At 36.2% G+C, this 11,968-nt stretch overlaps 1 protein-coding gene across 8 annotated transcripts in view; it reads right to left on the reverse strand.

Annotated features, from left to right (window-relative positions):
* The window catches only part of LOC106672208 (RNA binding protein fox-1 homolog 2), a 91,266-nt gene extending 79,610 nt beyond the window's left edge, over window positions 1-11,656 (reverse strand). For 5 of the 8 annotated variants that reach the window (XM_014403440.2, XM_014403442.2, XM_014403439.2 and 2 more), the window contains exons 1-2: window positions 11,454-11,656; window positions 4,999-5,088 (exon numbers count right to left, since the gene is read on the reverse strand). In XM_014403440.2, the coding sequence (XP_014258926.1) occupies window positions 4,999-5,088; window positions 11,454-11,537 (174 nt within the window). In that variant the 5' untranslated portion in view covers window positions 11,538-11,656. Of the gene's footprint in view, window positions 1-642; window positions 890-4,998; window positions 5,089-11,453 lie in introns of those variants that run through there. The other 3 variants (XM_014403443.2, XM_014403441.2, XM_024228700.1) reach the window with 2 other exon arrangements.
* Window positions 11,657-11,968: the final 312 nt, after the last annotated feature.

Below are 11,968 nucleotides of genomic sequence, written 5' to 3' on the forward strand. Positions count from 1 at the left end.
TTGGATCATCATACAAAGTAATGTAAGATGACCAGGGTAATGGGGATAATATCAAAATATTATCTAACTCCTCCTTCCATAATTAAAAATCTGTGTTCAATACCAGCAAAACGATAATTATTTGTAGATTGGTCGTTTCGTATCACGTAGTCGGTCAGAGGAGTTTCGCCTCTCGTTACCTTCAATGGTGAAGTAGTTACAAAAGATATCAAAAAAACGAAACTCGTTTAAACTAAAGGTTCATCACTACGCAAATTGCAACAAAAAACAATCTCACATTGAAAGGCAATATTTGTTTAATCCTTGAACATCCCACCAACAAAAACAAAACGTACGTTCTTCAAAGGCGAGGGGACATCTTAAACAATACTAGAAATAGATTGGCACCCATAAAGGCTGAGGGAATTGTTATTTCTTTGGGAATGTAGTGAAACCGAATGGGGGCACGTTTAACATGCATGTTTTATTGATGTATGGTTTGTAAGTGAAGTTGTTTTTCACCTTTCTCCTTTTGTTCTTTTCCCGTTTTGATGCCGCCACTGCTCTATAAAGTTACTTTTAAATTATGACTAATATTCCATTTTAGTAGAGTACAATATCGATTCTTTCTTTCCAATGCTAACGGCATTTATGAATACTCACCAGGATGAGACTTTGCTCACTTTGCCAATCCTTTTGTAATTGCATCGTGATAGATTATTCAGAAGATCACCGCAATTTCAGACACAATGACGGAGAACTTTACTGAAGGCGTGGTAAATTCCATTATATAGCTGACGATGAGATAATACGTCTGGAGTGATGGCGGGAGTGAGGGAGTGAGGAACATCCATTAGAGGTCGCCATTATATACGGACACGTGTCGATAGGCCCATCTTTCATCCACAACGGAGGACATACCACTGTGCAAAAGCATACTACGAGCCGAAATTTTACAAATTGTCCTGGCCCCTTCTCTTGGGAGAATTTATTAAAAAAGAGAAAAAAATCCGCCGAAAGGGGGACGCAAACGGGAGTCGCTCAAGGACGCGAGTTACATCAAAAACAATTCAACCAAGGACGTCAAGCATGCCTCGAGAATCAGGCACGACTTCGCCTCCTCTTTTACCACTGCCCCGCCATCTTTCAACCATACACGATTTTTACCCAAGGAACTGGGTTAGCAAGGTCTCGTATCGTCGTTAAAACGTGGCTGCTTAATACTTTGTCAATTATTCTAAATCGCTTTGTAAACTATTCAGATATGCAACCGTACAGACGCTGCTTGATATACGGTATGAACGAGTGCGTACTATACATTTTTATAGAAATACGACGTCGCTTCAAGTTTATTTGTGCATAAACATTTTAAAGAACGGGATCGAATGTTTTTTGGGTAAAGGCGAAAGGTATTGAAAAGACAGAAATGTGAAATAGGGTTACGCCGAAAATGCAAGATCATCTTGTCTTATCCTCAAATGCCGACGGGATATTTCCTCCGCCACTGTCATTTTCCGTCTTTTTTCTATCTTTATACAGAAAAGCCTGCCTGTTTCTTTGGCTTTCCTTGGAAAAGAGAAGAAATTTTCACAATAAATTTTTTCCAGGGGCCGATTCAAAAGGCTGGTTTTCGTCACGGCTGCGGGTCCTTTTGTTGGCGATATCCACTTGGGACATGGGCATTGCGATACAAGACCGTGGAAAATGTGAAAAACCGATTCTTCCGTTGGAGAAATAGGCGAGCGACCAGGAAGAGAGGTCGTATGGGCGGGCCGCTACCCAAACGGACGCCCACTCCCATTCATTTGGCGTATCTAGGCCATTGTGTCTCTTGGCCTCGTGATTACGAAGATCCTAGTACAATCAACCAAAATTGTTGCTATGGAAAAAAAAGAGAATATTCAATTCAGTACTTCATCGTCTAGCTTTGATCACCCCTTGTAATCGACGTGGCATTGATTTTGAGGTTTTGAATGTAGTGCTGTGAAATATTTTCATACACCTCCAACAGCGCCATTCTTAATTCCTGCATATTCTCTGCATCACTGGGCGACCCTCTTTGACAACTCGTCCTAAAGATGTTCAATATGGTTTAACTTGGAACTACATGCTGGCCACTCCAAACAGTGAGCTTCTTCGGAGTGGAAATGTTGCGGTGATGTATCGCTCTCCAGTTCTTTTCCAAACCCTCTCTCGCCTTCTACAGAAGACCTCAAACAAAACCTTGAACCATCCTAATACAACATCCTAGGCCAATCTTGCTCAGACCAATTGATGGGAAATCGTATGGAACTTATCGAGCTGTTCTGTGCCTTGTCAGAAGTTCTCGACCAGTGGCAGGCCTTCTCGCACGTAATCCAGCTTCTGATCTTCTTCGCTTTACAGTGCACAAACCGACAATAACATATCTAACTTGTTTAAGTCGTTGCTGGATCTCAACATCTTTAGAATGTCGATTCTGGAAACATTAGAAACAATTATTCAGAAATCGTGAGATGCGGTCTGGTGTGATGTAGGTTTCAGAAAAACATTTTCTTTATCGTGCCAACGTTTCGATCGTTATTGAGATCATCTTCAGGGCTCAAAGTGTTTGTCTTCTGTGTAATTGTGCCTTTCTTGCGTGTCGTGCTGAGAGTGGGCACTTTCACTGAAGACAAACACTTTGAGCCCTGAAGATGATCTCAATAAAGATCGAAACGTTGGCACGATAAAGAAAATGTTTTTCTGAAACCTACATCACACCAGACCGCATCTCACGATTTCTGAATAATTATCGATTAACGGTCACTAATCACCACACATTAGAAACAATAAAACGATCAACTCTCTGAGATGTGATACGATGGCGGCCTGATCCATGCCATCTTGAATACCCTCAGTATCTTGGTAGCGGTGGAAGACCCTTGTTAAAGTTGTTCTTGGAATATTAAGCACCCTGGCGACATAAGATTGACTTCTTCAAATTTCCAACAATGCTATGATTCTAGCCGAATTCTGTATCATCTAAAACCATCCCTCAAACAAATTTGAAACTTAAAATGGTACAACTTAAAAAATCAACCACCGGAACGTTAGAAAGAAGCTTTAAAGAAAAACCAACAAAAAAGAGATTGACTCTTTAAAGATTTATTTACAAAATCCAATTGTAAACACTGATCGAAGATCTGTGTTTTATTTTCGTCTAATCCTTTAAAACGGACCAAATATTGTTGTAACGTAGGAGGTTGTCTAAGAGATAATTAAAAATATTAACGGTGATCACTTTTTGGTCTCTCAATGTAGTCAGTTTTAGTATAGAAGATATAACTGGGGCCCAGTTCGGGTAGTTGTCGACAGACTAGTTTTGCAGTTCAATGGAATGGCACATGCGGATGTGGGTGGAGATTCGTCGTGACGAAATCAAGGCAACAAGCCCATCCTGTCAAGTGCAGCAATCTTTCTTCACTTTATCCTTTAACTTCCAATCGACTTTTTGAAAGTTGATTGCAATTTGACGTTTTGATTTTCAGCTTTTAGCACAATCGACTGGATTACCTGTCTGTAAAGATGAGAATCAACCTAATCAATCCATTATGTGTTGACTTTAAAGCTGGAACTTTAGTCCGTTGGCAGGGACTCGATTTACATTTCATCAGCCGAGGCGAGTAAACAAATTGAATTGTTTCAGTTCATTATTGATTTATGTAAATGGAGCAATAGCCTGCACACGAAACTACAATAAAAACTACCACAAAAACAAAACCAGGACTCTCACGAAATGAACAGCAGGACCAACAACCAATAACTATTTATAAAATATCTGTATAATCTAAGACAGAAAATGTTTTAAGAGTAGCTATTCAAAGAAATATTTTTCAGGTATGAAAAGAGAGGTTAGTCCTTCCTGTACATGAATTCTTTGGGCCCTATTAGCGTTTTCAGGTATGTAAAAACGGTCTCTAGGCAGACTTTCCAAATTTAGGATCTAAAATTGACTTTCCAACAAGGGCCATGTTAAATTAGCTTAGCACATGGCCAGTTGCCTAACACGGCTTCGGTTTCGAATACACCTTTGAACTCAGTAGAAAGAGCAGTTAATTTAAACTTTTGGGCATATCTTAAACCAAAGTCCTTATTTAAAGCCAAAATATAATTAACTATCATAAAGTTCGAACAATGGAACCAGACTACGATCAAGCAAGGACACGTATTTGTAAATGTACTTACTTTTGACTATTTTTACGATGAAACTCGATGGCTAGTTCAGGTGAAAAAAGAATAAGTCGAAAGCTTTTAACCTCGAGCCGGCCCGGTTATAACGGTATTCAAAAATGCTATTTACCTTAACCGTTCAGCTGGTACGGGGCTTTTTGAAACAAACAACGCATCGAAAACTTCCTTTCGGCCGAATTTACTTGGTACGCTGAATTTACCAAGTCATATTTTATCAAATTGTTATTTCTAAAACAAATTATAGAATAATATAATAGAGTAATTCAAAATACTTCACCATAAGAACCCTTGGTAGGGAGCTATAAAAAAAAAAAATGACTTGTTTTTGTATTTTGAAAAAAAAACAACAAGATGACGACTTGTTTTTATATTTTTAAGACACTTAGTATGGCAATATTGGATTGCAAGCAATAAATATTTATATTCTGGGATTTTAATATTTTGGTTTGAGGGAAGAAGACCCTGTAATTTGGTCGTCTCTGATCACTGTCTTAGTTATCAAATAACACATCAGTGGTTGGTCAGGGTTATATAGGGGTGATGACATCATGTTACGAAATTATGGACAAAAATCAGCCACTAAGTCTGACCGGCCAAAATAGTGACGATAGGCAGACCAAAATGTATGCGAACGATCTAATCACTTGTTAGCCGAAATTTTTTTAATTTGTGAATAAAAATCAAAACGGTACTGGAGAAAGAAAAAAAGAACACGGAGAAAATCTTCGACTTGTAAACATTAAACAAATATTTCTGGAGAAGTTCTCATTCCTTTCGTTAGACAAAATTAAAATAATTTATATTTACCTCATAGCTATTACGCCCTCCCGCATACACTTGTGAAGGCGAGAGGCCAGAAGTTCGCGAGTACAAATCATTCCATTGATTGTTGGTTAACTAGAATAAAGAAATTTTACATTTTTCAAAACTTCTCCAGATGGTGATTTGATGGGAGGGAGTACTGCTCTTTACCACTCACCACTTTTATTTGATAATGTTCGAGTACCTCTTTGGTTCACCGGGTTCCACAAACATAAAGACATAATTAAAGGTGGGAAGGGTACTTTTTTAAAATAAACGTTTAAACGTAAAAATGAGGACTGTTTTACATGCATGTTAAAATTATAACAGGGAGTGGTCGAAAACTAGTCCTTAGAAATTTACCCTCACAATTTTTTCCATTCGATGAAACCTATCTCGAGTGTGGACGATTATTTTTCACGATTCATATATATTTTTTTTTAACTTCATATAACCTCTTCATGGGAATTTAAAAGTTCTAGTAAGGAGGAAAAAATCGAATTTTGTCGAAATCGGAGATGGGGTCAAATCGAGAAGCAGTTGAACAAATCCGACCCCCTCAGCATTTTGACCTGGTCCGCGCGGGCCCCGCTGCTTCACCTGGTAGTTACGGCGGCTTGAAACGGCCCAGCAACAGGGGCTTTTCTCCGGCTTCTTTCTCAACACCGAGTAACAGGTTTTTCCCAGTTTGCCGCCGAAGCGCGTGCCCCGCCCAGTCGAAACTGGACCACCGTTTAAAATATCCTTTCAAGCTAAAAGATATCATAAAAAGGGCCCCTAGCCTAAATTTTTTTAGTATAAAATAAACGCTATTTATATGAGATATAAACTTACAAGTTATAAATGAACATCAATTATCGATGCCAATTTCCAAATATTTTCAAGCTATTGGTAAGTAATTAAGTCGCCGTAGCAAAATAAAATTGAACTTTTCTCAATACACTGCTTACAACGGAGAATCCGCATATCATTTTAAAAAATATGAACAAATATGGAAAACAAAAGGAGAATAGTTAGTTTACTGAATATATAATATTATCCGAGATGAGGAGATAGGCTGCCACGGATAATCCGTGAAAAACTCTTTAAAGAAGAAACAAGGCAAAATATAATAAACAATATACCATATACCGACACATGAGTACATCTGTAAATTACAATTTAAAATATTATTTCAACATGAAAAAAGCCTATCGACTTTTTTTCTGAAAGGAGTATGCCATTTCTTCTTCCTTGACAGAACCAGTGTTACATAATTTTTATATTGATCTTTTTAGTAGTTTTCAGTCAGAGTGAAATAAGAAGAAAGAAAAAAGTTTTTCGGATAATCCGGTACGCTAACTGTATTGACCTTCTTTCACCAAGTTGCCTTCTTTCTATGAAGTTTGGGTCAACTTTCAAGTGAAACACTATCGTACAAATCTTGTTGATACTATTTGTTTTTGTTTTGTTTCTTATTTATTACGTGCTTTATACACAGTTCGTAATTTATAATTCTGTAAGAAGCTTCATTCAATTTATTTTAGTTAATTACACACAAATTATATTAAAAACGTTCAAAACTACAACAAAGAGAAACATTTTTATAGTTTGTTATAGGAGTCGAATTGAAAATACAAAGTGAAAACTACAGAAAAAAAAATGTATAATTGGAAATACTAGAGGATATTACTAAATCTACAATAGGAAAAAAGAAGGAAGGATTTTTGTGTAATTAATAACGGCAATCAACATCGAATATGTTAAATATTCATTGAAGCGGTTCAAATAGAGCAAATATTCAATATTGACTACATATTTCAATTTTGATCCTGAGAAACCGTATTTTAATATAGTCAAAGAAAACGGTACGAAATGGAGGAAATTTGAAAGTGAGATACTATTGTATACTGATGTCTGGAGTTGCGTTTCTGTATTGTAAGGGTTTATTTTTGATTTTATTCTTTTAAAAAATAATGTAATATAGTGTGAAAGTGACAGTCCTCTTTCGTAAAGAATTGCTCTCATTATGCAACAAAGGCAGGATCCTCTCAGAAAGCAATTAATGTCCTTGTGGGTAGAAGAGCGAGACATCTACGTAATTACAACCTGCCTTGTATGTTCCAGTACCTGGCTAGTATGTAATAGCTGAAAATATTTGTATAAGAGAAAGAATGAACGAACTAAGTCCTAATCAGTGTCCGTTTATGACGTTCTGACCCGCCAATACTGTCTGTCAAGTGCGATCTTCAAGAACTTTAGTTTGAATAGAAAAAACCCGACAAAACCTGATTTTTTATGACAGAGTACATAGTAAGAGGGGATGAAATAAAACAATACCCGATAGCTACTAAGTAATCCTTTTTATCAAGGTACACGTTTTGTACTGATTTTATATCCGTTTGCTTAGCGATAACGGTAGTTTGCCTTGTGCGACGGGATTGACGGGTTCCTTAATCTCACGGGTTTAAGATTCTTTATCCATTCCTCCTGAATCTTTGTGTAAAAAAAGAAAGCTACCTTATATCTGACGTCCGCAATACAAACCAAAATTAAATTTCTATGAAAATTGGATTTTAAGAAAACAATAATGACTTACCTAAAATTAAGAAGGACTGGAGGTTTGCCAGTTTCAAAAAGCAACTCTTGGAAACTCCGTCTGATAGTTATTTACTATCTAATCCGTTATTTAAACCTTTATATCTAATCTTTTTTTTGTGAAAACGTTATTGGTTAACATTTAAATCGCTTCAACAACTTTTAAACTAGACTAGAACTTCAATACGTTAACTTGTATTAAGGTCATTTACGAAATACCTAAATTTTTGACTTGTTTGATAATTCTAAGATCAACGTAGACTCAGAACTACACTTAAAACCCTTTAAAACCATTATTATTATTAAACAATCAAATTTTTGGAAAACCAATTACCAAAAGTACAACCGATGAATGCTGATTAAAAGAATTAAGTGACATCTTTTTTTTAAAGTAAAGATTAAAGATATTAACAAACTATGCAATAAGTAAGGTTCAAATCATTGTCTTTTGCAAACAAAAGACTGCCGTCTTGTTGTCAAATACGAACGGCTTAGGGGATACTAGATTGTTTTCTTTTTGTTTCAAGCATAGCGGAAATAGTGAGCAACATTTTTGGCCTGACTGTCCTTTCTGTCCTGGTCTGGGTTTGTACGTTTATTTAATTCTAGCCCTTTTAATACTTTGGTGAAAGTGTAGTTGGGAAATATTGACTTGATGAAGTCGAAAACAACCAATTTTGTTAAGAAAACCAGATTTGTTAGTACTTCGTCGTTTACTATATTGTTCCTCTGTCAGACGCATTTAGACATCTTTTGTTTATAGATTAGTGTTTTTTTTTTTATTAAATCAAGTTCCTTATAAGCTCATATTCACAGAAATTCATAGCATAAGCGTACGCCACCATAAAGCGCCAGCTATTTACTAAAGCTGTAAGCTTCTATAAAATCCTGAGATTGTGGTAACTTTGGTTTCACATTTTTGGTCTACCTAGGTTTCCTCCTTTCGTTGTTCGCTGTTCAGGCGCGGTTGGACATTTCAGCATATTAAATAGTTTATTAGAGTGCTGCGTCTCTTTTATACGTTAGTGAATGGTGAAAGAGTAGTAGCGCTTTGATCTCCGCCTAAAGGCGCCTGAAATGGCCAATTTAGATATTTGTTTATACTTTCGTCGTTTCCGATATGTGTTTTTTTATGTTGACCATACCCAGTGTTTTTTAAACTTAACTTGTCGTTTCTGTATGAAGTTAGCTACATATTCAGAGGTTTGTTTGAAGTTCACCAACTTTATTAGTGGGTTTGTATGTTTATTAAGATCGCTATATTCAATGGTTTGTTTTTGAAGGTTCCGCTATATTCCGTGTTTTGTTTGTGTCTGAAATTTAATCTAGTGTGCTATCTTTACTTGTGGGTTTGAATGTGTCTGAAGTTCGCTACATTCAGCGGTTAGTTTTAAGTTTCGCTATATTTCGTGATTTGTTTGTATATTTGAAGTTTCGACATCTTTACCAGTGGTTTGTAAGTTTCTGAAGTTATCTATATTATGAAGACGTTCGTCATCTTTATTTGGTGAGTTCGTAATTCTGAAATCCTATATATCCAGGGGTATGTGTATTTTATGTTCAACATATTCATTGATTTGTTATTTTCGGCTTGAAGACAATCTTTTCTGTTTTATATGTTATTTAGTTTTATATGTTTTTTGTTGTTCATATATGTGGGTTTAGGTCTAAAGTCCATTTTATGCAGTGGTTTGTTTGTACGTTTGAGGTTCGTCATCTTCACTTGGGAATTTGAATTTGCCTGAGTTCCACCAAATTAAGTGGCGTATTTGTATGCTTTAAGTGCATCTTTTCTGATGAGTTTTAAACATTTCTTGTTCACCAGATTTATATGCAGCTTTATGTTGAAGCCTTATGTTGTTGTGTCGTAAGTCCTTTACAATCAGTCGTTTGTTCGTACGTTTGAGGTTCGCCATCTTTACTCGTGGATTTGAATTTGTCAGTTCAAAGTGGCGTGTTTGTATGTTTGAAGTTTCATATAATCAGTGGTTTATTTGTATATTTAAAATGCATCTCTTCTGATCAGTTTGATCTGTTTCATGTTTGGTAACTTTATATGCGGCCTTATATTGTTCTATCTTTAGTCCATTACGATCAGTGGTTTGTATGTATGTTTGAAGTTCGGCATCTTTAGTTGTTTATTTGAATTTACCTTTAGTTCACCAAATTAAGTGATGTGTTTGTATGTTAGAAGTCATTACAATCAGTGGTTTGTACGTTTGAAGTTAGGCATCTTTACTTGTAGATTTGAATATACCTGAAGTTCACCATACTAAATGACATATTTATATGATTGAAGTTTAAATATTCAGTGGTCAGTTTGTACGTTTAAAGTGCATCTTTTCTGGTCAGTTTTATGTTTCATGTTCGGTAACTTTATATGCGGCCTTATGTTGTTGTGTTTGAAATCCATTACGATCAGTGGTTGGTTTGTACGTTTGAAGTTCGGCTTTACTTGTACATTTGAATTTGCGTGAAGTACACCATATTGTGCTGTTTGTATGTTTGAAGTTACAATTCAGTGGTTTGTTTGAAGTAGTTCACCATCTTTTTCGGCTGTCTGAAGTTCATTATATTCAGTGGTTTGTTTGCACATTTGAGGTTAGCCGTTTATTTAGTGAGTTTGAATCTGTCTGAAATCCATCATATTCAATGGTTTGTTTGAAGTTAGCGGTCTTTACCATTTGAACCAATTTGAAGTTCGCTATAAAACCACGATTGGCGATGGCGAAAAAGCCGAAACGCGTTTGACCGGTCAAAAACGATCGGTAATTGCCAAAACGATAGGTTCAACACCCCTGGAGACCTCAACATCGACAAATCTCCGAACTGTTTCACTTATTCTAGTAATAGTCAAAATTTAAAAAACCAAGCTAACCAAAAAACAACCTTGTCCTGGCGGCGGTGGCAAATCAACAAGCGCATGAACTGGAATTCTTGATGAAAAACAATCCAGCAAAGCCAAACCTTTGGTCACAATTACTCAACAAAAAGCCGATGATAGGCAAATAACTAAGCATTGTACAAAATAGCTGGCAGTATTTCAATTGCGCTTTCTTCAAACGGGCTTCCGGCCAGTATCCAATTCAGAACCGACGTGATTCATCATTTCTTAGGGTATCTTATTAAATACATATTAACTTAAAAGAGAGAAAGTCACATTTTTTTGTTATGTTTTTTTTCTCAATGAAAAGTGTGGCTCCGTTGAAGTAGATTTCGGAAAAATACAAAAAATCGGCCATTTTCCTTTTTTTGTGTGTGTACTGTAGGTTAAAGGGTAAATAATGAAAATCGCACAAACAAACAAAAAAAGAAATGCGTGCAAAAAGACGTGCTCAAAATAAAACATTTCAAAGAAAAATAACTTTTAAATAAATTTACTTTTGTTTGTTTAAAAATACGTTTCCATCATGCATTGGAACAAAAAGGTAATATGGAGGGTGTGAAACGATCCAAACGTGATTAGGATCCCTTAAAACAATTAATTACAATTAATAGCTAGGCGTCGAGCAGTTAAATTAAGACTTTTTTTAAAATCGTATTACTTTATATAATAATTAAAATTAAAATTATTGGAGTGTGTGTTGTAATAAAAGTACTGAAAATGCTTTTAATTTTTAAAGAAAATATATAAACAGTTACGGTTCGAACGTAAGATGGCCAAGGTTAGGCGTTGGGTCCATTCGAGTAGAGGTTAGACTTTACGGGAAAAAACAACAAAAAAACCATAAAAATCCCAACCTAGGAATGGTTAAAACGACCGGGGAAAAAGGCTTCGAGGATCCACTCGGAAATTTGGAAATATGTTTGTTTTTAACTATCGTGGTGTGAGGTAAATGCAGAAAAAGCATGCTTTGACGAGAAACTATTAAGTGGCCACTCACCGGGTAGTAGACCCCCTGAGGGGGTAGGAAGAAACTTGAACCCCACAGTTTGGCAGCGTACACCTCACTATCACTGAAAACCATTCACAATCGTCTGGAAGCTGAAAAATTGACTGGTTCCAAGAGTCGTTTTGTAGCAAGGGCCCACTAGCACTAAGAACGCAGCTCTACGATCAATGAGTCGGGATGCGACACCTCATCGCCCCACCACTAAACATACAGGCTTGCCAACGCGAGTCAAATCTGCCCTCAGTGAAAAGATTCCGGGCGAATCTCGTTTTTTTCTATCCACACTCTATTTTCGACATTTATACATTTAAAATTTCCTTTTTCTTTCCAATTTGAGTTTTGTAAAGTTAAAATTTACATAAGAGTTATGTTTCTTTGACAATCCGGCTCGTACACTAGTCAGCCGAATTTGGCGCCCTCACGCGGACATCAGATTTAGCTTCTACGACTTTTTTTAAAATGACGTGCTATTTTTTATTAGATTTATTATTTATAATAACTGTATA

This window comes from Cimex lectularius, unplaced genomic scaffold (assembly GCF_000648675.2).
Source record: "Cimex lectularius strain Harlan isolate CLEC.00 unplaced genomic scaffold, Clec_2.1 scaffold17, whole genome shotgun sequence".
NCBI classification, from domain to species: domain Eukaryota; kingdom Metazoa; phylum Arthropoda; class Insecta; order Hemiptera; family Cimicidae; genus Cimex; species Cimex lectularius.